Here is a 26,709-nt window from a genome sequence, read left to right as displayed (position 1 = left end):
TGGGCAGCAAAGAGCAGGGGCTGATGAAAGGAGATAAAAGGCGTTGGATGCCTGTGGTGGCGATGCAATATTTAGGAGGACGTGGGGATGCCAAGCAAGGCAGCACACTGCCACTGCGCCTGGGGACACCCTCGGGGTCCACATCCCAATGGGCAATGGCGAGGAGGAGGAGGCAGCATCCAGCTGCCCAGCCCCACGCACAAAGGGGCCCAGGCAGGCTTCTTTGGTGGGGGCGGACTGTCACGCCTCCGCCTTTGTCTCCCTTTCAAAGCCAATATCCCAGCCCCAGATGGGTTAATACATAATGCAGACAAGCAAGTAATTGGTTGCCTTTGTATGGCCGTCAGCTATCAGTCCCTGGCCCTCTGATCCCCCATTAGTGGCCATGCAAACAACCCTTCCACCCAATTAAGCACAGCTTTGATAGCGCCTTTCCCAATGATGCGCCAGCCCCAAAGCAGTGATTCGCACATGAGCCACTACCTGTTAGACCCGGCTTCAGGGACGCGCAGCCCTCGCTGCTCGCTGTGGCCCAGCTGCTGGGCTCTGCCTGGCTCCCCTGGCCCTGAAGGGAGGCCCGGCTGATGAATGATCTGGGCAAACTCTGTATTGAAGAGGTGGAAATGGGATGTTAATATACACCAAGCTGCTCATCTCGAGAACACATGGGCTCCGGCTTCCCAAAGGCAGTGGTAATGAGGCAGGCTGTGATGCCCTGCAAGGAGCCCCTGACTCACTGCCCTGCTGCGCCTGCCAGGCATGGGGGAGAAGACATCCCGACGCCACTCCTCTAAGGCACGCCAGAATCTTCCCACAAAGCATCCCGGCAGCAGCCTACAAAGCATCCCAGTGTGCTCACTGAAATCATCCCAGCATCATCCCCTAAAACATCCTGGTATCCTCCCTTGGTGTATCATAGCATCATCTCCTAAAGCAGCTCAGTGTCAGCTTCTAAAGTACTCCCCTAAAGCATCCCAGTGTGCTCACTGAAAGCATCCTAGCATCATCCCCTAAAGCATCTGGCTCCCCTCCTCTAAAACATCCCAGTATCATTTCCTAAAACATCCTGGTATCATCCCTTGGTGCATCCCAGCATAATTTCCTGGAGTATCTCAGTGTCTTCCCCTAAAGCATCCCAGTGTGCTCAACTAAATCATCCCAGCAGTGTCTTCTAAAGCTTCCTGGCATCGTCCCCTAAAACATCACACCATCCTCCCCTAAAGCATACTGGCATCATCACCTTATGCACACCAGTTTGCCCTCCAAAAACATCCCAGCTTCATGGCCTAAAGCACCCTGGCATCGTCTTCTAAAGCATCTCGGTGTCGCCACCTGAAACATCCCAGTACACTCCTCTAAAGCAACCTACGTCAACCCTAAAGTAACCCCTGAAGTGTTATCCCATAAAGCATCCCTCCAACACTCCTCTAAAGCATCATCTCCTAAAGCCTCCGGGCATTATCCCCTAAAACATGCCATTATCGCCCCTGCAGCATCCCACCGCACTCCCCAGCATCACCCTAAAGCATCCCACCACCATCCCCTAAGACACCCCGCTTTGCTCCTCTCCAGCACCCCGGTGTCACCACCTAAAGCGCCCCGTCCCTTCCCCCTTGCTGCGCCCGGGGCCCTCCTCCCCGGTACGCCGTCCCGTGCCCTGTATAAATATTCAACGCGCCGCATTTCCAGGCAGCCGCGGACACAGGCGATAGCGGGGAACTCCCCGGGGGTATGCTAATAGCCGGGCTGTGAGGGATTTACATCCCCCGCATCGGCATGGGGGCTCCTAGCCGCTCATTTGCCCGTACAAATGCCTCGCCGCTTGTCATCACCCCGCTCCCGCCTTGCGGCTCCGTGCCTCAGTTTCCCCACCCCGATGCCACCCGGCGACGCCGCAGAGGGTTGGGAAAGGCGGGGACGGAGACTGCTGAGATAAAGAGGGACGCGGAGGGCGAAGCCTGGGGAGAGCCTCGCCCTTGCCCTAACCTGACGCAAAAATGCCGAGGAGCAATTTTTGGCCACGCCGAACGGCGCCCAAGCCCTGCGCAAACAGCCACTAATCGCCGAATTAAAGGGCAATTAGGCAGCGCGGCGGCGGTGATAAATCTGCTAAGGAGGAGGCGATGCCCCCAGCACCACCCCGCGCTCGCTGTTTGCCCAGCTGATTAACAGGGACAAATCGGGGGATTAGCTGCCGGGACGAGGTGGTTCCTTTGTCTGCTTTCCCCGTCCCAAGAGGAGGTTTTGGGGGCTGGATCTGCGTGTGCCGCCCTCAGGAGCCTCTCTCGCCTGTCTTAGGCCTTGGGTGACCCAGAGCAGGGTTAATGTAGAGGATTTCCAACAAGCCAGGGCTGGGTGCTTTAATCCCCAGGGCTCCCAAAACCCTCGGATTCACATTAAAAACTCTCCTCTCTACAGAGCACTCCATTAAAAGAGGCCCAAAAGCTCTCTGGGGACGGGTAGCTGTGGGATCCCCGGTGCACGGCTTGTCACCGCCTTAGAGGGGTTAACATCCTCCTCTACTCCCTTTCCTGGCCAAGGAGATGCTGGAGGTGCCCTGTCCTCGCTGCTTGGCTTTCGGGGGCACACAGAAACCCGAGGCTTGGGGGGTGGAAGATGCCATGGCATTAAATATGCCAGCACCACTTTCAATTACCAGTGCAGAGAATTGTTTGTATAGTAGTTGGATAAACCTGTTATTCTGCAGGTAATTTATTTCCACTTTTTCCTACCGGGAGTCCCTGGACTGCTGAAAGCCCAGCAGGAGAAATGGAAAAGCTTTGTGTTACTATTAAATTAATATTTATTTGCTTTCTCTTCTTGCCCATGAACAAGAGGAGGCATGAATAATGCATGCCCTGCAGATGCCCAGATAGGAGCTCTGTGGTCGCGGCGGTGACTTTCCTGGCTGGGGCTGAAAGAGGCGGAGTGGCTCCCAGGTGTTCACAGATGTGCCAGAGGGCCTCAGGAATCCAGATGTGCACCCAACACACATGCCAGCATGCCACCAGATGTGTGCATGGCCCGTGCCCCTCCAGTTGTGCACGCCTGCACATCTCTGCACCCCTCTAGATGTACACCTGTGGCCCCCAGCACAGCTCCATGTGTGTGCCCGCTCTCCAGAGCCCTCCAGACGTATGGCCAGATGTGAACTCACCCAGATCCTATTCGCACGTCCAGTTGAAAGCACGCTAAACATTGCCATGGCTCCAGGTGCACACAGATTCAAAGTATGCAGCTCTCCAATTGTGTGTGCACTTCAGCACAAAGGTGCCTGCATCTATGTGCACAGCTGTGGCACCAGGGACCCGTCCAGCTGTGGGCACGCACAACGCCCAAGCCTCCCAGCTGTGCACACCAGCTGCACCCCACTTCTGCATCATAAAAGCCTGCTGTCTCCCAGCTGTGCACAATGACCCAAAAAAAGCCTCCAGATGTGAACCTGTGTTGGAGCACATTCGTACCACAGATGAGCTGAGCCGCACAGGCCCCCTCTCATCTGCAGGTGTGCATCCAGATGTGTGTGCCCGGTGGCTGCTTCTTCCAGCTTTGTGGCAAGGGGGGGTCATAGGCACCTCCAGATGTGCACACAGCTGTCACCCCACTGTATCTCCATCACCCGTTCCCCTTCCCAGCCACCTCTTCCCATCCGCCCCGCACACCCCGAGCCCCCTCGCTGCCCCCACCCTGTCGCCAGCCGCAGCTTTGTGCTTTTCCAGCCTGGTCATTAGTGCCACCCTAACGAGCCCCTTCTCACGCCGGGGGGATGCAGCTGGGGGGCCACGCTCAGGCTCCAATTAGCGCCGGGAGCAGCCAGCTCCGAAAAGGTGCATTGCTTCACACGGTAGCCCGTCGCATTAATAAAGCCGCTAATTGCCAATTATGAATTCGGGAGGCGTTTTGCAAAGGCAGAGCAGGGGGTGATGGCAGAGCTGGGACCCGACATATTGTGGGATCGTCCTGGGCTCCCCAGCAGCCTCTTCCTCCCCTTCATCCTTCTCCTCCTTCCACCCCCCTCGGCTGTGGGGAGTAGCTCAGGACCCTCTGCCCCCCCCCCCCCGAGTCCCCCCCTTTTCTCTCCGCCCCCCACCTCTGAGCCCCCCCCCCCCCCCCCCCGCTTCTCGCTGGCCTCGCCCCCGCTCCCCGCCGGGACCGGGGGGCGGTGCCGTGCCGCGCCGAGCCGTGCTGAGTCCGGCCGTGCCGCGCCGAGCTGAGCCGAGTCCTGCCGTGCCGTTCTGGGTCTGGCAGTGCCGAGCCGAGCCGAGCCGTGCCGTGCCGGATCCGGCCAGGCCGTGCCGGGTCCGGCCGTGCCGAGCCGTGCCAGCATGCTGCGGTACCTGCTGAAGGCGCTGCTGCAGATGAACCTGTTCGCGGACTCGCTGGCGGCCGAGATGTCCAACTCCTCCGAGCTGCTGCTCGGCCTCAACGGCAGCATCACCGCGCTCGACCTCCGCAACCTCACCGCCGGCAACGGTACGCGCCCGGCCCCGCCGTCCCGGCCCCGCCGTCCCGGCCCCGCCGTCCCGGCCCCGCGGCCCCGCAGCCCCGACCCGGGACCCGAACGGGGACCGGCCCCGCGCCCCCACACGCAGATCCGTCCCGCGTCCCCAGGGCAGCCCCATTTTCCAAAACCTGCTCCTTGTCCTGCGACTGGGGGCGGCTTCGCATCCCCCGAACAAGATCCGCGTTTCCCAAACCGACCCTGCGACCCCGAGCCGGGGGCACCGCATGTTCCCAAACCGTCTCTGTGCCCCAAACCGAGGCCGCTCTCGTGTCCCCAAAGCCACCGCGCTCCCCGAGCCGGGAGGGTCTCCGGGGCAGAGGCGGTACCAGAGGGACGGGGGCGTCCGGCTGCGTTAGGGCACTTCTGGAGCTCTTCCCCTCTCTTTGAGCCCCAAATTTTTGCTCCGTTTGGGTCAGGGCGGGCCGATCAGGGAGGGGGAGCCTTGCTGCAGGAGCCCCCCTGCGGGACCCCCTTGTCCCATCGCAGCCGGCTGGGCTCGGGAAGGGGCCCGGCTCGGACCCCCCGGCTCGTCCCAATTAGCCCCGCGCCCAGCAGCGCCCCCCGGGGTGCCTGGACCCCCGCAGCATCCCGTCCCCACGGCAGCACGTCCCTCTCGCCCGGGGCTCCCCTGTGTCCCGCAGGGGTGACCCCCCCGGCTCCCGGTGCCACTTGCCCGCACGCACCCCCCCCGCCCCATCTGCGTGTGACAGCAGTGACCCTCCGTGCCCGAAGCTCCACCTGCAGCGCCGGCGCTGGGGCACGCCGAAATGGCACTGGGGGACCCGTCGGGACACACCGTTGGTGGCCCTGGGGACACAGCGGGCTGTGCCGCTCGGTCACAGCCTGGAGGAAGCCGGGGCTGGGGCGTCATTAAAGTCTCGCTCTTTAATTAACTCCCGAAGGGCTCACCGAGGGGCTGGGATTTCTTGGCCCGCCCCGGTTTGGGGGGTCTCTGCGTGGCAAACGCTGCTCTGAACTCTGGCTTGGCACAAATACAATGCAGGCACCAGCATTAATGAGCGTTAATTAATTCTCCTGCCTTAACGGTAGGGATTTCCCTGGATCCATTGAGAAACAGCCACACAGACTTGATGGGGAGGGGAGGCATTTTATTTTATTTTTTTTAATTAAAACCAAACATTTTCTGCACCTTGATGTCACCAACTCCTGGCGTGCCGCATCCCAGGGGAAGCAGGCAACAAAAGTACCAAACGGGGACAAACTGTGCTGCACTGAGCCGTTCCGTACAGCACCGGGCCAGGCCCCTTAATTACTGAGCCCCCCAGCTGCAGCCACTGCCCTGCCCTGCCGGCCCACCATTCCTGGGACAGTGCCTGCACACTGTGGGCTCTGACTACCCTTCTCCTCTCCTCCACTGCCCAGGCTTCCTGGTCCAGCACCCTCCTCAGGCCAGGACACGTGTCCCCCTCCCTGTCCTTGTCCCCATCCCTGTCCTTGTTCCCACCTCCATTCCCATGCCCATCCCCACCCATGTCCCCGTCCTCATCCCTGTCCTAGGCTGCATCCCCCTCCCCATCCTTGCTCCCATTCCCATCCTTGTCCCCATCCTCATCCCTGTTCTTGTCCTTGTCCCCATTCTAGTCCCCATTCCCATGCCCAACCCTGTCCTTGTCCCCGTCCCCATTCCAATCCCTGTCCTGACTCTCCCTCTCTCCCCCTCTCCCTCCTCCTTCTCCCATTTCCATCCTGTCCCTATCCCTATCCGTGTCCCCATCCCCACATCTCCTGCCCTGCACCCTCCTGGCCTTGCTCCCAGCCCACACAGGGGGACCAGGGAGGGGGACGCACAGGAGCGACATGGGGGGGAAGGATGCATGGGAGCCCTCCCCACTGCCAGCTGAGCCCTGGCCACACTTCATCTCACCTCCTGGGGGCTGAGCATCCTCAGGGTATGCAACACACTTCCTCAGGGTCCCACCCACAGCTGGAGGACTCGGCACCCCGCATCGTGGAGCACCCCTCGGACCTGCTGGTGTCCAAGGGTGAGCCGGCCACGCTGAGCTGCAAGGCGGAGGGACGCCCCCCGCCCGCCGTCGAGTGGTACAAGGACGGTGAGCGGGTGGAGACGGACCGTGAAGACCCCCGCTCCCACCGCACGCTGCTGCCCGGCGGCTCCCTCTTCTTCCTCCGCATCATCCATGGTCGCCGTGGCAAACCTGACGAGGGCGTCTATGTCTGTGTGGCCAGGAACTACCTGGGTGAAGCCACCAGCAGGAACGCCTCGCTGGAGGTGGCTGGTGAGCACCCTCCATACTGCCACCCCCCTTTTCCCAGCTGCTGGCTTGGGGCAGAGCTGCTGCCCCGGTCAGCGCTGGAAAAGGTCACAGGGAATGGTTCATTTGGAGGGGCATCGGGGGATATCAGGGGTCTTCCAGTCCACCTCTGTTTCCCTGTTGTCACCTCCGATCTGCGCTGCTGCCACCCTATGGGGAAGAGGGGGTGAAACCCCCCCCCTCCCCCAGCCCTGGTGCTGCTAAATGAAAACAAGTGAAAATATTATCCCTGGTGGCATCCCCTGTCTTCCCTTGCTTTGTTGGGTGGCTCGGTGGCACCCTGGGGTCCTGTGGGGCTGAGTGTCAGCCCTGGGAATAACCCAGGGTTTGGGGGTGATGGGGGACACGAGAGGGGTGGGGGTGGATGCACAATGGGGGGCAGTCTGCACTGGGCTTGGATTAAGCACCAGAATCGCTCCTCGGTCATGCAAACATTAATTGCAGCATCACCGGGTTTTATTGCTGTCCCCTGGGAAATCATTTCCATGCTGGGAAAGGGTGTTTTTTGCCCACAAAAGGGGTTCCCGCTGCAGAAGGAGCATACAGATGGGGAAACTGAGGCAGGGCTGACACCGTGGCATCCCTCCCCTCCCAGTGCTGCGGGATGATTTCCGGCAGCCCCCCGGGGATGTGGTGGTGGCAGTGGGTGAGCCGGCTGTCCTTGAGTGCGTTCCACCCCGTGGCCACCCCGAGCCCACTGTCTCATGGAAGAAGAACGGTGCCCAGCTCAATGACAAGGACGAGCGCATCACGGTGAGGGACAGGGTGGTCCCCAAAAACCAGGGTTGGTGTTTGGGCCCTGGCTGAGCTTGGCTTCCTGGCAGATCCGTGGTGGGAAGCTGATGATGGCCACCACACGCAAGAGTGACGCTGGCATCTACGTCTGCGTGGCCACCAACATGGTGGGGAAGCGGGACAGCGAGCCGGCTGAGCTGGTGGTCTTCGGTGCGTGGGGGCGAGGATGTGCTTTTGGGGGGGCTGGGGGTGGCAGGGCTGTGACAGACAGCAGCTGCCCCACAGAACGCCCCGCGTTCAGCAAGCGGCCACTAAACCAAGCGGTCCTGGTGGACGAGATGGCCGAGTTCCCCTGTGAGGCGCTGGGGGACCCCCGGCCCACAGCCCGCTGGCGCAAGGAGGATGGTGAGCTGCCACCGGGAAGGTAAGTGGTGGGCGAGGGGCTGGCACAGAGGTTGCCACGGCCGGTGCTGGGGTGGGCATCTGTAATGGGGCTGGGTGTGCTGGTACCTCATCCCATGTCCTCACTGCATCCCACATCCCCACCGCATCCTTGTATCCTGTATCTCCACCACACCTACATCCTCATCACATGGTGCCTCCCCTTCACATTCCACGTCCCCAACACAATGGTTCCATACTGCAACCACATCCCTGCTTGCATCCTGCATCTCCCTCCATGTCCCCATCACACCCCACGTCCCCATGGCACCCTCGTGGCACCCCGCTGCCCCGCCGGTGCCGTGGGCTCGGGGGTTCCTCCCCAGGTGGGAGCTGCTGGCTGACAACACCCTGAGGATCAGCCAGGTGCGCGTGGAAGATGAGGGCACCTACACCTGTGTGGCCGAGAATAGCGTGGGCAAGTCGGAGGCCTCAGGCACCCTCATCGTGCGCGGTAAGGGGGGACCCCTAAGGAGCACCCCAGCGTACTTGCAAGTATGCAACCCCCCCCTTTTCTTTCTGTCTCCCCCCTGCACCAGTGCCCCCCCAGCTTGTCACCTGGCCCCATGACCAGAGCGTCCCCCCTGGCCGCAGCGTGACCTTCCAGTGTGAGACCACGGGCAATCCACCACCGGCCGTGTTTTGGCAGAAGGAAGGCAGCCAGGTCTGTCCCCAGCACTGTCCCCAGCCCTCCGACACCCCTGCCCCCACCATACAGCAGAGCCTTGCCTCCCTTCCTCCCCCAGACGCTGCTGTTCCCGGGCCAGCCCCCCCAGACGGCCAGCCGCTTTTCGGTAGCCCCCGGTGGCGCCATGACCATCGCCGCCGTCCAGCCGACCGACGCAGGCTATTACCTGTGCCAGGCCATCAGTGTGGCCGGCAGCGTCCTGGCCAAGGCACTGCTGGAGGTGGAGGCGGGTAGGTGGGCGCCAAGTCAGGCAGAAAATGTGCATTTTCAGCTCACGTGCTGAACCGTGGCAGGGAAGGGGGGGATTCATTTGGATATTTCCCCCACCCTGCAGCGCCCGCCGAGCATGGGCCACCTGTCATCCACTGGGGCCCCGCCAACCGCACGGTGCTGCCAGTGGGGGCCACGGTGTGGCTGCCCTGCTGGGTGGCCGGTGACCCCCAGCCCCACGTGGGGTGGCTGAAGGACGGCCGGGCCATGCCGGGCCCCGAGACCCGCGCCAGCCTGCTGGAGAATGGCACCCTGCAGATCACCAGCCTGCGGGTGAGCTGTCCCGCTGGGGGGAGCCCTGAAGGGCTGGGGGGGGGCTGAGATGGGGGCTTGGCTGCAAGGGGTGCTGGGTGCCCAAGGTGCCGGGTGCCCAGGGTGATGGCTGCGCAGGGCAATGGGGCAGGAGCTCTTCCCTTTGCAGGTGACAGACTCGGGGCAGTACGAGTGTGTGGCCACCAGCTCAATGGGTGAGACGCGCTGGAGTGGGACCCTGCAGGTGCAAGGTGAGTCGTGGGGGTGCTGTGGGACCAGGGAAGCCACGGGACTGGGGAAGCAGCTGCCATGAGTCTCGGCGCCTCTCCCCACAGGTGATGGATCTGGACTTTCCCCACTACCCCCAGCACCTGCCATCATCCCTCGGCCACCCTCCACCCCCCTGGTCACCAACGTCACCAAAAGCAGTGTCACCCTGAGCTGGAAAGGGAACGAGCAAAGCGGCGGCACTACTGTCACCTACGTTGTGGAAGCTTTCAGGTATCCCACAGCTGCCCTCTCCAGGTTCAATGGGGACCTGGTGGCCCGGTGCCACCCTGCCATGGGTCACCCCTGTCCCCTGGCAGCGAGGCAGCAGGTGGCCCGTGGCAGACAGTGGCAGCCAACGTGGAGGGCGAGACACACACAGTGAGCGGCCTCGTCCCTGACACCGTCTACCTCTTCCTGGTGCGGGCAGTCAGCGCCCATGGGCTCAGCGACCCCAGCGGAGTCTCGGAGCCCATCCGCACCCAAGGTGAGACCCAGAAGAGGTGCAAAGGGACCCAGAACCCTTTGGTGCATCCCTGTGGCCGTGCACCCGACACCGTCTTGCTTTTTGGCAGATGCTAGCCCCACGCAGCCAGGCCTGAACCCTCAGCAGGTGCCAACGGAGCTGGCGCAAGTGGCCGTGCACCTGCAGGAGCCAGTGGTGCTGCCGCCAGGTGCCGTCCGCCTCTCCTGGACCGTGAGTGCAGGGACACAGCGGGAGGGGAGGGGGACATGATGCTGCACCTCCCACGGCCCCCCCACCCCGCCCCATCCCTTGTGTCCTCAGGTGGAGCCCCCGTCACCCTTTGTGCAGGGCTACCAGGTGCTGTACCGGCGGCGTGGTGGGCGCTGGGAGGCACGGGACGTGCGGGCACCGGGCGAGCGGGGTGCCCTGCTCACTGGGCTGCGCCGCGGCCAGGACTACGAGGTGAAGGTGCGGCCCTACTTCCACCATCTCCACGGTCCCGACAGTGCTGTGCGTGCCCTGCGCACCCCCGAGGCGGGTGAGTGTGGGGACAGGATGCGGGGATGTGGGGCAGCATGGCCATGACACCCCGTGTCGCCCTGCAGCCCCCAGTGCCCCACCACGGGCCGTCAGTGTGGTGGGGAACGGCACCAGCGTCCGCATCTCGTGGCAGCCGCCACCGCTGGCTGAGCAGAATGGTGTCATTCGTGATTACCGGGTAAGTGGGGCCAGCAGGGGCCCACATCCCCATCACATCCCGCATTCTCATCGCATTCTCATTGCATCCCACATCCCCATTGCATCCTACATCTCCAGCCCATCCCACGTCCCCACTGAATCCTGTATCCCCATCGCATCCCACATCTCCATCTCGTTCCACATCCTTATCACGCACGTTATTCCCATCGCCTCCCAAGCCCCCATTGCATCCCACGTCCCCATCACACCCCACGTTCCCCTCCGGCCCCCTGCCATGAAGATGCATCCCCCCACCAGATCTGGTGCCTGGGCAACGAGAGCCGATTCCACATCAACCAGAGCGTGGAGGGGACGGTGCTGGCAACGGTGCTGCAGGGGCTGGTGCCTGGTGTCCCCTATCGCGCTGAGGTGGCAGCAGCCACCGGGGCGGGTGTGGGTGCTCGCAGTGCACCTGTCCCCATCCGTATCGGTGAGTGCCCCCGCTGCTGTGCAGCACCCATGGGTGGAGGCTACAGGGGTCCTCCCTGGGGTGGGTGCCATGGATGGCTCCTTGGAACCCGCCGGTGTCCCCATCCCCCTCTGCTTGCAGCACCTCCTGTGGAGCAGGAAGCGGGGCCAGTAGGCCGGGGCGGTGTGGCTGAGCACTTGGCGGAGATGGCGAGACGGCCGGCCTTCATCGCTGGCATTGGCGGTGCCTGCTGGCTCGTCCTCGCCGGCTTTGGCGCCTGGCTCTACGGCCGCCGCCGGAGGAGGAAGGAACTGAGCCACTTCACGGGTATGGGTACAGGCACGGCCCTGGGCGCCCCAGATCCACTTGCCCCCAGCGCCCACACAGGGTTCCTCTCCTTGCAGCCTCCTTTGCCTACACGCCCACGGGTGCACCCATGGGTGCTGCAGGGACCTGCCGCGGCCCCACTGCACCCTCGGCCCAGCATCCATCTCTCTCTGCGCTCGCCTTTCTGCACACCCCGGCTCCGGCGCGAGGCAGCCCCAGGTAACAGCATGGCCCCCTGGGACCTGCAGCCCACCCGGGGATGCGCCCTCAGCCTGTGTCCTCACAGGGCTGCTGCTGGCGGTCACCCATGGCTGGTGGACACGTGGTGTGGCGGTGGCACCAGCAGCCTGGACACCGCTGAGAGATACTACAACGGTGAGGGGTCAGCTTGGGGTTGGGGGCTGGCAAGGGGCTGGGGATGGCAGCCAGCTCTGACAGGGCTGGCCGTGCTCTGCAGAGGCCGGCATCTCCCGCTACATCGCCCAGACGGAGCCATTCGGGGCAGGGGCTGCCGAGGGACCCATCTACAGCAGCATCGAGGCGGGCGGCGAGGAGCTGCGCACCTTCCACCGCCCCTGCTCGCAGCACGGCCTCGAGCCGCCGGCCACCCTGTACGCCCACCTGGCCCCCGGCCGCCCCGAGCACGGTAGGGCCATGGCAGTGCCGGGGGGATGCGGGGACGTTGTGGGGCATCCCTGTCTCTGCAGCCCCGCGTCCCTAACCCCAAAGGGAAAAACCTGGGGAAAGCAGTGCAAACGCCCGTGCTGAGCTGGACAGAGCTGCTGCCCCCACCACCCTCGGCCAGCGAGCTCAGCCAATATGCTGAGGAGGAGGAGGGGAAGGAGGAGGAAGGGGAGGAGGAGGAGGTGGAGGAAGGAGAAGAGGAGGGCAGGTAAGTGCATGTGGCCAGGGGGGCTGTGGCACGCTGGCCCCAGTGCCCACCCTCTGCTCCCTGCAGCTTGGGGCTGGAGGACCGGTGTCCCCTCGGGGAGGGCGTCCTTCAGCCCGCCACCTCCTCACCCACCACCCCTGCCGGCTGCTGGTCCCCTGCCGTGCTGGCACCCACACCCCGCGAGGACATCTGCAGCCCCCACCGCTTCGACAGCCCCCGCCTGCCCCGGTAGGAGATGCCGCTTGCTCAGGCTGCCAGGCCCGCCTCAGCCCATGTCCTGCCGTGACACAGCACAGTGGGGACATGGCACCGCGGCCCGGGCGTAACACTGAGGTCCCGCCAGGGCAGCGCCACCCGGCTGTGCTGCCACTGCGCAAGCTGGCTGGGGCTTTGCAACCCAGCTGTGCCGCCAGGACACCAGCACGGCACGGGGGGGCCCACTATGCTCCCCCCACTTCCCCACCCCTTTCAGGCAGCGGCGGTGACCCCCAGCCCCACGTCACCCCCCCCTCTTTCCCAGGAGGCCCCCCCGTGGCACAGGACTGCCACCAAGCCCCCCGCTGAGCCCCCGCAGCCCAGACACAAGCGAGGGCCGCGTGCCCCGAGCCCACCGCCCCCATGGCACAGGTGAGCCCCGGGGTGCCAGTGCAGGGGCTGGGGATGTCTCACCATCGGGGGGGGGTCTGATGCTCCATCACTCCCAGGGAAAACCCGCTCAGAGACCCTGAAAAGTCGCCCGAAGCCCAAAGGAAGCCGCTACCGCCGGGAGCAGCATCTGGGAGGTGAGTGGGTGCCCGGGGGGCGGCGGGGGCCGCCCGTGGCGCTCAGCCCCCGCTCCCTCCCTGCAACAGACCTGCCGCCGCCCCCGCTGCCACCCCCAGGTGAGACCCCCAGCCCCTTGCCCAGCCAGGAGCCGAGCGGTGCCGAGCGCAAGGCTGCCCATCGCCCACCCCGCCAGGGTAAGCCCTCCCGGGGAGCCGATCGCGACGACAAGCGTCAGGGTGGGGGCCGCCACCAGCTGTGTCCCTTCCCCTGCAGGTGACATCGTCCCCTACAGCAAGCCCTCCTTCCTGGCCCGCGGCTGCTCCACCACTGGCAGCGCCTCGTCCCGTGGCTCCACCAGCTCCCGTGGCCACGGCTCGGGGCGCAGCCGCCACCCGGACCCGCTGTCACCCTGCCCGCCACATGAGGAGCGATGAGGCTGCGTGGGGACAGTGACACAGGGACGGGGACGTCGGGGTAGAAATGGGATGCTCGTTAATTTTTGTCTGAGATGCATAAATAGGTGTGCACAGAGCCAGCGGGGTGGGCAGCAGCTTGAGGGAGGGACAAGGATACTCTGGGTGGGGAAAAGGATGCTAAGGATGCCTGAGGATGCTCGGAAAGGACAAGGATGCTTGGGAGGGATGAGGAGGTTTGGGACAGCCCAGGACAGTCACAGGGGATGAGGGTACCCCAGAAGGATGAGGACCCTGAGGCCAAGGCTTGTTGGGAGGGACGAAGGGAGGAAGAGCAGGAGGGGCACCTGCTGCCCCGGTGCTGCCCATCCTTTGCATGTAGGTTTTTCTAGCAGAGAGCCCCTTTTGGGGGAATCAATGAATAAAGCTGGATTTTAGCCAAGCCAGGCGGGCTCTGGCCTTCCCACCTTCTATACCCTGGGGACCGCTGCGTTCCTGTCCCTCCTGTCCCCGGCAAGGAGCCCGCCCTGCTTGCTGGCCACCCTGGCCCAGGGGCTGCCCGTCCCTGTCCCCAGGGCCACCTCCCCACAGAGAGGGAACGATGCCTGGTGACTCAGGGGGGCAAGGGCTCCATCGGCATCCTCAAGGCTGAAGCAGAGGCTGTCAACAGCCACAGCCAGAGCCCGGGCAAAGCTGGCATCGAGCAGGAAGGAGCCGTCGGAGGAGCTCGCCAGGCTGCAGCGGGTGCTGGGGACGTTTCCCTCCGAGACGGAGCCCCAGCCGTTCAGCAGAGACCCCCCCGGGGAGCCTCCCTGGTCCCACGTGTCTGTCCTCTCTTCCTCCTCGTCATCCTCCTCTTCTTCCTCCTCCCCCTCGCCCAGCTCTGAGGCAGGAGGTCCGCAGATGTACCCGTAGGTGTGCGGAGGGGAGAGGGGCCGGGGCACAGGGACACACCGGGGACGTGTTGGGGACACCGCTTGCATCAGGGGATGCTCCATCCCTGGGGTGTCCATGGGGTGGATGGCCTCCCGTGCCTGCTCCAGGTCCTCGGCCACCTGCTGTGGCGTGAGGACCCCATCGCTGAGCGCCAGTGAAAGGCGGGCAGGGTCTGGGGACACGTCTTCAGGGTGCCTGGTGGCCAGGAGCATGTTCTTGGGGCGTCCAGTGACTGTGGCCGCATCCCTGGGGTGCCTGGTGACCACGGATGTATCCTCAGGGTGCCTGGTGTCTGGGAACACATCCCTGGGATGTCTGGTGACCAGGAACATGTCCCTCGGTCGCTTGGTGTCTGGTGATGTGTCCCTGGGGTGCCCAGCAACTGGGGACTTGTTCTCATGACATGTGGTGAGCAGGGAGTGCCCAGTGGCTGGGGACATGTCCCTGGGGCACTTGGTGACTGGGGACATTTCCTTAGAGTGCCTAATGACTGGGGACATGTCCTCGGGGCACCTGCTGACAGGGGACATATCCCTGGGGCACCCCCTGGCTGGTGACATATCTTTGCCGTGCCTGGTGGCCAGAAACATGTCCCTGCAGCTCCCTGCGACTGGGGACATGTCTGTGGGGCTCCTGGTGACTGGGGACATGTCCCAGGGGTTCCTGGTGACCAGAGATGTATCCTTGGGGTGCCTCATGACCAGGGACACATCCCTGGGGCTCCTCGTGACTGGCGACATGTCCCTGGGTCTCCTGGGGCCTGGGGACGTGTCCCTGGGGCTCCTAGTGTCTGGGGACATGTCCCTGGGTCTCCTGGGGCCTGGGGACGTGTCCCTGGGGCTCCTAGTGTCTGAGGACATGTCCCTGGGTCTCCTGGGGCCTGGGGACATGTCCCTAGGGCTCCCAGTGTCTGGGGACATGTCCCTGGGTTGTCTGCTGACCAGCAAGATGTCCCTCGGTCTCCTGGTGACCGGAGACATGTTCCTGGGACTCCTGGTGACTGGGGACGAGTCTCTTGGGTTTCCAGTAACTGGGGACATGTCCCTTGAGCACCCAGTGGCCGGGAACCTGCAGGCACAAGGGACATGCTGGCTTTTGCCACTGGTCCATCTTGCAGCATGTGGCTGGGGTGCAGGAAGGGGCCACCCCATATCACCCAGGGCATCCGCAGGAGATGCGTAGACTCACCGAGTCCCTGCAGGGTGCCAGGCGCGGGGCTGCCCTAGGGGTGCCACCAGTGTCTCAGTGCCGATGGATGCCAGCAAGGCACTGCCCCGCCGTGCTTTCGGGGAGATGACGGCTGGCAGCCACCATAGGTCCCCTCCTGCCAGCGTGGCGTCACTGTCCTGTCCCTTCTGCTGAAGCCACCCAGCCTCCAGGCCAAAACGTGTCCCCCACTCACCACCACTCGCGGGGATGGGGATGGTCCCGAGTCCAGCTGCCTGCACCGGGGTGCTGTGCACTCGGTCCAGCTCTGCGTGGGGACACAGCCACCGTGAACAACCTCCAGGTGTCCCTGCGGCGCACTCCCCCCATCCCGACGCTCTGTCCCCACCTCTCTTGTGGATGTGCTCCCAGGGTGCTGGGCTCAGGGTGCTGAGTTTGGGGTGTCCCCTGCGAAGGTCGCTGCAGTTGGGGGATGTCGCTGGACTGAGGCTCGGAGGCTCCGAGGACAGGGCTGTCAGGGCAAGAGCTGTCAGGGCTGGGCACCCACAGGTGCTGAGCCCCTTGCCCCCTGCACCCCAGGCTCTGTCTGTCCCCGGGTTCCTGCTGCCTGCGGAGAGGGTCTGGTGGCACTGAGGGGGACCAAGGAGGGGGGGTCCTGTGGCATCAGGGGGTCCCATGCATGAAGTGGGGATCTCGGGCACCCTTTGAAGGTCCCTTAATACCCTGTGGGGGTCCCAGGTACTGTTTGAGGGGTCCCATGGCATCACTGGGGGTTCCCGTTGGGCATGGTAGGGTCCCAGGTACCAGATGGGGGATCCATAGCACCTTAGGGGGGGTGGTGCCAGGTGCTGGGTGGGCATCCCCTGGCACTGGGTGAGGAGTCCCAGGTACTCTATGGGGGTCCTCTAGCACCCGGGGCGGGGGGGGGGGGGGGTTCTAGGCATTGGGTGGGGGTCCCATAGCACAGGATGAAGGGTCCCAGGTACTGGGGGGTGGTCCTACAGCAGCGGGGGGGGGGGGGTGTTCCCATAGCCATGGGTGAGGTCTCCCGACACGGAGCTCACAGGAGGGCTGGGGGTCCCTGCTGTCGCTGCCCAGGAGCCGGCTGCTGAGGCTGCTGCTGCCACTGAGGTTCTGGGGGACGCAGCTGGGTTTCCAGGGGCTGCTGAGCCATGGTGCGTTGCTGTCCCCCTGTCTGCAGGGCAACAGCATCTGCCATCAGCGTCCTTGTCCCTGCTGTGCCAGGGGACCCTGTTGCCACCCCTCCTCCCCAGGCCACTCACCTGTGGCGTGCCAAGGCATCCTGCCTGGCGCGGCGCTGGCAGAGGAGGAGGAGGAGGGCGAGCAGGGCCAGCCACAGCAGTGAGCCGGCAGCTGCGATGACAGCAGGTTGTCGCAGAGCCCGCACCACCCCAGTGCTCCTTGCCGTCACCTCTGCAAGGGCATGGCTGATGTCACCTCTGTGCCACTGCTGCGTCCCCCCACCATGCCCCGTCATGGTCCCCGTCCCCTACCCAGGACACTGCAGGTGGCATTGCTAGGGACCCCCAGCCCCGCGCCGTTGAATGCGGCCACCTGGATGCAGTATCTGGCCCCGGAGACAGGCAGGGGGGTCTCCAAGCGGTGGGTGCCTCCGTCCACTGTCCTGTTGGTGGGGTGCGACCAGCCCTCGCCCAGGGACCAGACCTGGTTTGGGGGGCCAATAGGTGGTAATCCTGCACTGCCACACTGGCATGTGCATGGGTGCCCCATTGAATAGACTCCCATAGGATGGACTTTTATTGATGGGTCCCTCTCGGATATACCCCTTGGTTGATCCCATAGAGAGATCCCCTTGGTGAAAGCCCCTTGAGGAACCCTTTTGGATTAGGTCCCCTTGGATGACCTCCCTTAATAGACTTCTTGGATGGTTCTCCCTGGATGCAATCCCCCCCCCGCCTTGGATGGGTCCTGTTGGATAAACCTCCTTGGATAGTCTCCCTACCTTGGATGGATCCCTCTTGGGCACAACCCCCACCGTGAATGAATTCCCCCTTGGATGACCCCCCTTGGATGGAACTCCCTCCACGAATGGATTCCCCCTTGGATGGACGCCCCCTCCAGAACAGACCCCACCTTGAATGGATCCCATTGGATGGACACCCTGCCATGAATGGATTCCGCCTTGGATGGATTCCCCTTTCACAACCCCCCTACCCCCTCAATGAAACCCTCTTAGATGGGCCCCTCAAATGGATCCTCCTTGGCCAGCAACCCCCAGTGCCCCCTGTCCCCCAAACCTGGTAGCCCCGAATGATGCCATTGTGAGCATCAGGGGGAGGTGGTTCCCAGCTCACGACAACGGTGCCATTCCCTGGCTCAGCCTGGCCCACGGTGACATGCTGGGGCGCCGCGCTCGGCACTGCCGGGACAGCAATGCTGAGACCCCCGGGACCTCCACTGCCCCCCACATCCCACCCACCACCCCAGTGTACCTTCCTCAGGGATCCAGAGGTGCCAGCTGTTGCTGTCCAAGCCCCAGGCCCCCCTGGCATAGGGCCGGACCTTGAACTCGTACTGGTAGCCCCGTCGGAGCACAGGGATGACAGCGCTGAGCTCCCTGCCCACGTCCTGCTGGGACCAGGCGGTGCCGACAGGGAGCAGGCAGCGGTACAGCACCACGTAGCCCTCCGGCGCTGGCCCTGGCGTCATCATCTGGAGGGGATGAAAAGGGCTGTAGGGACACAGCCAGGACGTGGGGAGAGGGCCCCATCCCAGCCCACTCTCTTGGGGTGTCCCAGCAGTACACGTACCCGCCAGCGGAGCCAGGCGGCAGCGGTAGTGGGCAGTACAGTGCCGTTGTCCAGCTGCAGCCGCACGGCCAGCAGGTCCTGCGGCGTGGCCTCCCGCCGGCCTGCTGGCAGCTGGTCTGCAGGGAAGGGCGAGTGTAGCGGTGGCACCTCCACCCCAGATAGCCGTGCCTGGGGACCCTGATATCTCTTTGGATGGACCCACTTGAATGGCCCCCTTGGATGGACAGCTCTTGGATGGCCTCCTTGGATGGACCCCATAATAGACTGCTATTGTTGCATCCTTCTTAGATGAACCCTTTGGATGGATCCCTCTTGGCTGGATCCCACTTTAATGTGAGTCCCCCTCAGATGGATCCCTTGGAGGAACTTGCTTGGTTGGATCCTGCTTATACGGACTCAATAGACTCTCTTGGATGGATTCGCCTTTGACAAACCCCCTTGGATGGACACTCCTTAGTCTGACCCTTACTTGAATGATTCCCCTTAGATGGACCTCATCTGGATGGAACCCCTTGGATGTATCCTCTTGTATGGAACCCTTCCGATGGACCTCCTCAGCCAGAGCCCTCCTTTTGGAAGGACCCCCTAGGATGCACTCTCCCTGAATGGACCCCTTGGATGGCCCTTCTTTGATGGACCCCCTTGGATGGACTCCCCTTGGATGACCCACTTGGATGGGCCCCACTAAGATGGTCCCCACAGACGCCCCCCTAGATGACCCTGTGCACTGGCACTGACCCTCCACTTGGACACGGGCGGTGGCGGCGGCGCTGCCCAACTGGCTCTGAGCTGTGCAGGTGTAGGTGCCGGCATCGGCGGCCGTCATGGCGTAGAGGCGCAGCGTGTGCTCCTGGTCCACCTCGTGCCTGCAGGCACCGGTACCCTGTCACCCTTGTCACACACCCTGGGGAGGTGACACCGCCACCCTGCCACCACCTACCTCCCCCAGGGCAGGTCTCCGCTCTCCTTGTGCCACTGCACCCGTGGCGTGGGATCACCCTGCGCACTGCAGCCCAGCTCCACTGTGCCACCAGCCACCACCACGGCGTCACTTGGCCGCCGCACGATGACCGGCTTCTCTGCAGGGAGGGGACATCGGGGAGGTGACATGGCACATTCCCATGTCCCAGGCCCCTCAACCACCACCACTTACCTAGGACAGTGACGTGGGCACCCCGGCTGTGCCGCTCACCTGCCGCGTTGGCCGCCACGCAGACATAGACCCCCGCGTCGGTCCTGCGCACTTGGGCCACCCGCAGCTTCCCGCGGGTGACCTGATGACGTCCCCCAGCTGGGCGCAGGGTGACGCCGTCCTTCCTCCAGGTGACGCGGGGCTCGGGGTGCCCAGCGGGAGGCACGCAGTCCAGCTCCAGCACCTGGCCCGCTGTGGCCACCAGGTCGCCAGGCTGCAGGCGGAAATTGTCCCGCAGCACTGCGGGAAAGGGGACGCCACCCTGGGTGGGGACACATTCAAGGTGTCCCATCCCCCCGCCCATCACTGTCCCCCGTCCCCAGGTTGTCCTTACCAGCTGGGCGCTCCACCATGGTGTGGGGCTCTGCGTCCCCCTCGGGGGGGTGGCAGCCCCCCAGGCACAGCGCAGTGGCCCAGAGCCCCAGCCCCAGTGCCGTGGCCCAGCCGCCCGCCATGGCCTCCCCGTTTCCTCTCAAGATCCGGTCCCTCCCGGCTAGGGTACAATGGCCGGATGCAGGGGACGGGAAGTGCTGGAGGGACGCAAGCAGTTCAGCTGCGGGAGCAGCCACTGGGTTGAAGGGAAGAGTAGGTTAAGAAGAAATGAGCTGTCGGCTTGGGGCTGGGAGGCCTGAAGGGCAGGATGCCATCAGTAGGGACCAGAGTGAACAGCCTCAAGGGGGCACTGCAATCTGAAATCTGGCAGAAATTTCAGGGTTTCCCAAACTGTCCTTGGTGCTGCTTCTCCCCATCGTGAGCTCTCCCTGCCAGCCGTCCCCCAGACCTCATTCTTTTTGCAGCCAGGACATGCTCAATAGGTGCACCGAGCCCACCCGTCCTCAGCTGCCACCTACCTCCGCCATGTAGCCCCGACCCCCCAGCACACCAGGCACCCTCAGGCTGAGTAACACATTTAGTTTATTGGTTAGTAGCATCCATGGGTGCTCACACACCCCGAGCACCCCGGGGGGCCCCAGCACCCACCCCGGTGACCCAGCCCTCCAGCTTTGTCCTAAACCTATTCCTGGGGAGGCCTGGGGCAATGCGAACGGGTGTGCCAAAAACTGGGTGATTTTCACAGAAAATCCATAGGCAGCAGCGGGCGGGTCTGGCTGGTGGCTGGGAGAGCAGTGTTCACTTGTGGGGCCTGGGCCCGTGTTTTGGGGACAGCACAGCCAGAGAGCTGGGGGGCTTTCCACCTGTGTGCGTGGGTGTGAGTGCACGTGAGAGCCTGCACGCTAGCTCGCGTGCACAGGGCTGTGTGTAGGGGGTGCACAGTGCTCTTGCACATGCAAGGTGCATGCGTGCTCTCTCTGCACACCCTGTGCATGCTCCCTGCACACTCGTGCATACTTCGTTCATGCTCTTCTCACAGGTTCCACGCACGCTCCATCTTCACGCTCCATGTATGCTCTTGCTGAACACTCATGGTCTCTGCACGCTTCAGGCACATGCGAATGCTGACACACTCTTTCTGCAAATGCCATGCACACTTACCTGCATGCCCCATGCACATACCATGCATGCTTTCTCCACATGCTCCATGAGCACTATCTCCACACAATCCGTGCTTTGTGTATGCTCTCTTAACATGCTTTATGCATGGCCTCTTGCATGCTAAATGCGTGATCCCTGCACACTGTATGCATGCTCTGTCTGCACACTCTTGTGCATGCCCTCTTACATCCTTTGTACATGCTCTTTCTGCTTGCTCCAAGCTGCTCTTTCCACATGCTCCTTGCATGCCCTCTTGCATGCTCTGCCTGCATGCTTTCTCCACACATTTCATGTATGCTGTCTCTGCATGCTCTGTGCATGATGTTCCTACACACTCTGCACACACACTCTACATGCACTGCACATGTCCTTTTGCATGCTCCATGCGTGCTCTTTGCACACTGCATACGTGTTCTCTGCACGCTCCATGCACATCTTCTCTGCACACTCTGTGCACACTCTGCATGCTCTGTGCGCACTCTCTGTGCACACTGCACGAACGATCTCTGTGCTCACTCTTTGCCTGCTCTTTCTGCACAAACTGTGCACACTGTTTCTGAGTGCTCCATGTTTGCCCGCTTGCACCGTCCGTGCATGCTCTCTTTGCACACTGTGTGCGTGCTCTCCACGCGTGCTCTGCGCGCACACACTCTGCAGACTGTGCGTGGGCTCCCTCTGTGCATGCTCAGTGCACGCTCCCTCTGCACACCCGATGCACGTGCGTGTGTGTTCCCCGTGCGCCCCACACCCCGCCCCGCAGCCAGGCCCTTCCAGCAACACCCCAGCACCCCTCGCGGGGCGGCAGGGTGCAGCTCCAGCTGAGATCAATACCAAATTAGTGACTTCCCGCCGTGCCCCACATCACCCCTCAACGCCGGGGGGGGCCGTCCACGTGTTCCCCACCACCGCCGCCAGCTCAGGCACTGATCTCCAAGGCGCTGCCTTCCTCCTGCTCCCGGATGGCGGGGACGCCGGTGGCCCGCAGAAGGCGTGGGGCGGTGCGGGAGCGCGCGGGTGAGCCAGGGGGTGAGCGGGGAGGGCGGGCGGGGGCAGGCGAGCGGTGGTAGCGGCGAGCCCCTCGCCCCGGCGAGCGCCCGGCAGGCGGCGGTGAATCCTCCTGGGGTGCTGGGGTGTCCTGCGGGGAGGGCGTGGGTGTTGACACAGGGGCGATGCTCCAGCGTTTGTCCCGGCATCACCTGGCCCTGCTGCCCACTCACCTGCTCCTTGAGGATGTACAGGGCCAGCGGGGTCTTGCGGTCGTGGTCGGTGCCGCGCGGGATGGTGTCGGCTGCAGGAAAGGTGGGGAAGGGAAGGGATGGGAAGGGAAGGGAGGGGAAGGTGGTGGGTGCCCAGGGCACGGTGCTGCCCGTGCTGCCGGCACCACACTCACCCTCGTGCTTGGGGTGCTCCTCGTCCTGCTCGGTGTAGTCGGGGGGAGGTGGCTCCGCTTGCTGCTTTGGTCTGGGGAGGGAACAGAGGCGGTGATGGTGGTGGGGATGGGATGGGATGGGATGGGATGGGATGGGATGGGATGGGATGGGATGGGATGGGATGGGATGGGATGGGATGGGATGGGATGGGATGGGAGGGGAGGGGAGGGGAGGGGAGGGGATGGGATGGGAGGGGAGGGGACGGGGCGGGACATTATGGGGATGGGAATGGAGGTTGGAGATGGAGATGGAGATGGAGATGGAGACAGGATGAGATAGGGTGGGGTGGGATGGGGTGGGATGCGATGAGATGGTGCAGGACAGGGCAAGTCAGGATGAGATGAGATGGGATAAAGGGGGATGAGATGGGACAGGAGAGGATGAGATGGGACAGGATGGGACAAGATTGAACGGGACAGTATCAAATTGGATGGGATAAAACAGGGCAAGAAGTAAGGGGGAAGGGAAGGGCAGGACAGGCTGGGATGGGACAGGACAAGAAACCCCGTTGGCTCCCACGTTCCCCTCAGCCATACTTCTTAGATGGTTTCCAGCAGGCACAAACAGTCACCAGGGTTACAAGGAGGAAGATGCCGCCCGTGGAGAGGATGATGTAGAGGGAGCTCCGGCCTAGGAGAGAGCAGCAAGGGGGGAACCCCCCCCAAAATCTTAACCAGGAGTACCTGCAAGCAATGGCCAGCCCTGGGGACACATCTTACGGTAGACAGTGAGCTTCACGGGGATGCTGCGGCCGTGGCTGATGGGGTTCTCCACCAGGCAGCTGTAGACATCGTCATCGGCCATGAGGACGCGGGTGATGGTGAGGATCTTCTGGTCGGGGGAGAGGAGAAGGCGGGAGTCGTTGCTCAGCGGCCGCCCATCCTTCAGCCAGGTGTAAGTGGGCTTGGTGCCGTTCTCATGTGAGCAGTTGAGGGTAAAGAACTCGCTGAGCTCCAGCACCGTCGAGGAGGCCACCAGCACTTGCGGCTTTGAGATGGGGACTGTGGATGAGGGGAGCCAAGGTGACACCAACACCCCAAAGGACACGGATGGACCCATGGCACGGAAGGGGAGGACATCAGTGCCCTAGTGGGGACCCGACCTCGCTGCAAGCAAGCCAGAGCCACCTCTCTGTATTGCTGAACTCCCCAGACCACCCCCCTGATGGACAGATTCCTCACAAAACACTGTGGGGAGAGATGTCCCAAGGGGAAAACCAAGCTCGGCTGGGCACCCTTACTGTCCACGGTGAGGTTGATGGTCTTCTCGCCGGTGAAGGTGTCATCGGTGATGGAGACCTCCACCTCGTAGGCACCCTCATCAGCCAGCTGCAGCGGGCTGATGAGCAGCGAGCCATTCTCCAGCACGCGGATGCGGTCACGGTAGTCAGGCCGCAGGTTGCCGATGATCTCGGTGCCGATGGACTGGACGACGGTGACAGGCTTGTCCCGCTTCAGCTGCCACTTCACCACCGGCTTGTCGGGGCTGGCGCTGGCGTAGCGCACCGACAGCAGCGCCGCCTTGCCTGCCGTGCCGCGCACCAACGCCGACGGGCTGGTGATGTTCACCCCCGCCAGCAGACCTGGGGACGTGGGGGAGACAGCGGGCGCCGCGTCCCGGCCCTCCGAAAAAGGGGAAAACCCCCTCCCGGAGCCGCGACGAGCGTCCCTGAAAATCCCTCTCCTGCAGCACCCCCACTATTTGCACAGAGGTTTGCAAAAATGCATGCATCGCCCCAAAAAAGTGCTTTGGGAGGGGGTTGATACAACCCTTGGAAAGTGCACTGGAGGAGTTGATGGAACACTTTGCAAAGTGTATCGGGGACATTCATGTAACCCTTGCAAAGATACACACACAGGGTTCCCACCCCGAGACCTAGAGGATGCTCTTGTCCGGCCGCCCCCCCCATGCCAGTGCACAAACACAACACTGGCGACCGAGCCACCATGTCCCAGTTCCGAGGGGACCTCCCGGTACCCTTCACCCCACAGGGAAATTCAAGCTGTCTGTGCTCAAAGCAAACAGCAAGGCTTAAAAATCTAACTTTTGAGGGAAAACAAAAACCAAGAACATAAAAATAAAATGGGTTTAATCTCCAAAATACCCCTGTCCCCACTAGTTTGAGAGCCTCATCCATGAGCCCCCATCCAGACGCTGTCACCTGAAGTTGACCAAACCCCAGACTGAAAGGGGGGGAAGGTGAAATCAGCTGGGGGGGGGGGCGAGGAGGGAGGAGAGCAGAGCAAGAAAGGGTTTAAACAAGCCTGAAAGTCACGGGACCTATTGGTATGCAGCATCCGTCCATCCATCCTCCCCAGCAGCCACAGAGCTCAGCCCCGAAAAGGCACCGTGGGGTGAAATTTGGGATAAAACCCAGGCACATGGTCAGGATGCGACCCCTGCCCCATCCCCACACCCTCGTGTGTCTGGGAGCCCATTCCTGCCCTGCTTTAACCCCATTGCTTTACATTTTCAAGGTCCTGGGGGGAGGGATGGGAGGGATTTAGGAAGCATCACACAAACATCCCCAAAACACCAATTCTTCCCCCAAAAGGCAGTGGTTTCTTCAAGGCCCCCCCCCTTCACGCAATAAATTTTGGGGTGCAAAACCAATCCAATTTGCTCTGCACCCTCAACCTGACCCCGCCGTTGCTGCCTTTGTGTGCAAACTTTTGAGAAATTGTGGAGAAGAATTGCAGCTGCCTTCCTGTGCTGGCCCCAAGAGGCGGTGGGTTTGCTCCTTCAGGGGGTGCTGAGTCCCAGAAATCAGTGTGCTGGCGGAGGGGGGCACTTGGGGCGTTAATGCATTCGGGTGAGATGCAGCGGGATGGGGGAACAGGAGAGAAGCGGGGTGAGAAAGGGGCTTTTGAGGGAAGATGAAGACTGAGCAAGAAAAGGGTTTGGGGAAGCCAAAATCTGTTGTCTGAGCCTGGGGTTCACCCCCCACTCCTCCCCAGCAGGACCGGCTTTCCTCCCACAGAGCTTTTTTCCTCGCTTCTGGGCCCTTTTTTTCCTCCTTTCCACCCCTCTGCCACCGGAGGGGCTGCTCGGCGGCAGCGTGTATCCCCGCCTTGTACCCAAGCCTCCCCCCAACCCCCCAATTTAACGAGAGCCACCGGCCTCCTCCACTCCTGCCCCATTGGGTTAAAACAAACAAACAAACAAAAAAATACAGAAAAAGGGGGGAAAAAGAGAGGAGGCTGGCTGCCCCCCTACCTGCGTGCAGCGCCAGGAGCCAGGCAGCGGGCAGCAGGCATGGGGCGGCCGCTGCTCCCCACATTTCGGGCAGGCTGCAGGGGCCCCGCTCTGCGACACTTCCCCGCTCTGGGCACGTCCCTCTGTGCTGCTGGCCTGCAGCCCGGCCAATTTTTTTTTTCCTTTTTCTTCTTTTTTTTTTTTTTTATTTGTCCCTTGCTCTCTCAATAGAGCCCTGTGTGTTTCGCCTCCCCAGCGGCCTGAGCTGACATTTGTTTGGGGAGAAATCACCCAGATTCGCGATTTTTCCCCCTGCCTGGCTGCACGGGGACGCTCAGCATCCCATGGGATCTGGGGACCAGGGCGTTGCGTCCTGCTTTCTGTTTGTCGTTACTTTTTAAGGGGACGTTTGGGGGGTTATTTCACAAAGCTCCCCCTCCCCCCCCAATCCCCACAAGCCAAGCGTTCCTTTTGCTTTTTCCAGGCTGATGCTTTAAAACGAAGCCGTGGCTGCCCGCGGGCCCCGCTCCAGCTCCGGTGCCAATTAGCAGCGGTTCCCGGCGGCTGAATGGGGCAGCGGGAGCGGGGCAGGGTGCCCGGAGCCGCTTCCCACAGAGCTCTGCCAAGCTCCTCGCACGGGCGATGCTCGGCTCCCCCCAGAGCAGCCTCCCCAGCCCTGGGGTGCAGTGGAGGATGCTCGGACCTTCTTAGGGAGGTGCTCGGGGGAGATTTTTGGGGGGGACGCTCTTGGGAGATGCTGGGGAGGGCGTTATGGGGAGATGCTGGGGGGGGCGTTATGGGGAGATGCTGGGGGGGGCGTTATGGGGAGATGCTGGGGGGGGCGTTATGGGAAGATGCTGGGGGGGGCATTACGGGGAGATGCTGGGGGGGGCGTTACGGGGAGATGCTATAGGGAGGCGCTTTGGGAAGTTGGACCGATGCAATGGGGAGATGCTGGGGGGGGCGTTGGAGGGGAACACCACGGGGAGAAGCTCCAGGGGGCTCTATGGGGTTATTCTGGGGGGGCCTTCAGGGGGGTGTT

General features: G+C 62.9%; 3 protein-coding genes across 10 annotated transcripts; 1 reads left to right on the top strand and 2 right to left on the bottom strand.

The window, feature by feature from the left end:
- Positions 1-2,578: 2,578 nt before the first annotated feature.
- On the top strand, positions 2,579-13,484 carry ROBO3 (roundabout guidance receptor 3). Its single transcript, XM_080567870.1, has 26 exons — positions 2,579-2,707; positions 2,836-4,473; positions 6,436-6,762; positions 7,394-7,551; positions 7,623-7,743; positions 7,819-7,957; positions 8,301-8,428; positions 8,514-8,638; positions 8,721-8,892; positions 8,997-9,205; positions 9,354-9,435; positions 9,520-9,685; positions 9,772-9,938; positions 10,027-10,148; positions 10,239-10,455; positions 10,523-10,635; positions 10,914-11,085; positions 11,206-11,391; positions 11,469-11,610; positions 11,678-11,766; positions 11,849-12,037; positions 12,121-12,283; positions 12,350-12,511; positions 12,804-12,910; positions 12,988-13,242; positions 13,322-13,484. Exons 2-26 carry the CDS (start codon positions 4,326-4,328, stop codon positions 13,480-13,482), a joined length of 4,020 nt encoding a protein of 1,339 aa, XP_080423996.1. The 5' UTR covers positions 2,579-2,707; positions 2,836-4,325; the 3' UTR covers positions 13,483-13,484.
- A 36-nt stretch (positions 13,485-13,520) lies between these two features.
- On the bottom strand, positions 13,521-20,311 carry ROBO4 (roundabout guidance receptor 4). 6 transcript variants are annotated; one of them, XM_080567873.1, is made up of 14 exons: positions 19,883-20,311; positions 19,510-19,788; positions 19,297-19,435; positions 19,095-19,222; positions 18,357-18,472; positions 18,039-18,258; positions 17,844-17,965; positions 17,079-17,250; positions 16,848-16,998; positions 16,629-16,759; positions 15,953-16,075; positions 15,800-15,871; positions 15,586-15,721; positions 13,521-15,465 (listed from the first exon to the last, which is right to left on the bottom strand). In XM_080567873.1, exons 1-14 carry the CDS (start codon positions 20,001-20,003, stop codon positions 13,932-13,934), a joined length of 3,444 nt encoding a protein of 1,147 aa, XP_080423999.1. In that variant the 5' UTR covers positions 20,004-20,311; the 3' UTR covers positions 13,521-13,931. The 6 variants fall into 6 exon arrangements, with proteins under 6 accessions (XP_080423999.1, XP_080424000.1, XP_080423997.1 ...); XM_080567874.1 differs by having other exon boundaries at positions 15,586-15,619; XM_080567871.1 differs by having other exon boundaries at positions 15,586-15,871.
- A 135-nt stretch (positions 20,312-20,446) lies between these two features.
- Positions 20,447-26,381, bottom strand: HEPACAM (hepatic and glial cell adhesion molecule). 3 transcript variants are annotated; one of them, XM_080567900.1, is made up of 7 exons: positions 25,689-26,381; positions 23,713-24,054; positions 23,192-23,473; positions 23,009-23,102; positions 22,433-22,503; positions 22,260-22,330; positions 20,447-22,177 (listed from the first exon to the last, which is right to left on the bottom strand). In XM_080567900.1, the coding sequence occupies exons 1-7, from the start codon at positions 25,750-25,752 to the stop codon at positions 21,959-21,961; spliced, it is 1,143 nt and encodes a 380-aa protein (XP_080424026.1). In that variant the 5' UTR covers positions 25,753-26,381; the 3' UTR covers positions 20,447-21,958. The 3 variants fall into 3 exon arrangements, with proteins under 3 accessions (XP_080424026.1, XP_080424025.1, XP_080424024.1); XM_080567899.1 differs by having other exon boundaries at positions 22,260-22,503; XM_080567898.1 differs by lacking the exon at positions 25,689-26,381 and adding an exon at positions 24,753-25,091 and having other exon boundaries at positions 22,260-22,503.
- Positions 26,382-26,709: the final 328 nt, after the last annotated feature.

The sequence above is a fragment of the Anser brachyrhynchus genome, assembly GCF_964034855.1.
Source record: "Anser brachyrhynchus genome assembly, chromosome: 25".
Lineage (NCBI taxonomy): Eukaryota > Metazoa > Chordata > Aves > Anseriformes > Anatidae > Anser > Anser brachyrhynchus.
This window is presented reverse-complemented; position numbering and strand designations above follow the sequence as displayed.

Excerpts from the sequence above, each read along its gene's own strand:
- ROBO3 (XM_080567870.1), top strand. The coding sequence starts at position 4,326 with ATGCTGCGGTACCTGCTGAAGGCGCTGCTGCAGATGAACCTGTTCGCG. Across the intron at positions 10,636-10,913 it reads GTGTCATTCGTGATTACCGG|ATCTGGTGCCTGGGCAACGA; the intron begins GTAAGTGGGGCC and ends TCCCCCCACCAG. Across the intron at positions 12,911-12,987 it reads CCACCGCCCCCATGGCACAG|GGAAAACCCGCTCAGAGACC; the intron begins GTGAGCCCCGGG and ends CATCACTCCCAG.
- ROBO4 (XM_080567871.1), bottom strand. The coding sequence starts at position 20,003 with ATGGCGGGCGGCTGGGCCACGGCACTGGGGCTGGGGCTCTGGGCCACT. Across the intron at positions 19,789-19,882 it reads CATGGTGGAGCGCCCAGCTG|TGCTGCGGGACAATTTCCGC; the intron begins GTAAGGACAACC and ends CCTTTCCCGCAG. Across the intron at positions 17,251-17,843 it reads GCATCATTCGGGGCTACCAG|GTCTGGTCCCTGGGCGAGGG; the intron begins GTTTGGGGGACA and ends CCCCCAAACCAG.
- HEPACAM (XM_080567898.1), bottom strand. The coding sequence starts at position 24,855 with ATGTGCCTGGGTTTTATCCCAAATTTCACCCCACGGTGCCTTTTCGGG. Across the intron at positions 23,103-23,191 it reads CGTGAAGCTCACTGTCTACC|GCCGGAGCTCCCTCTACATC; the intron begins GTAAGATGTGTC and ends GCTCTCTCCTAG. Across the intron at positions 22,178-22,259 it reads TGTACATCCTCAAGGAGCAG|GACACCCCAGCACCCCAGGA; the intron begins GTGAGTGGGCAG and ends CCCTCCCCGCAG.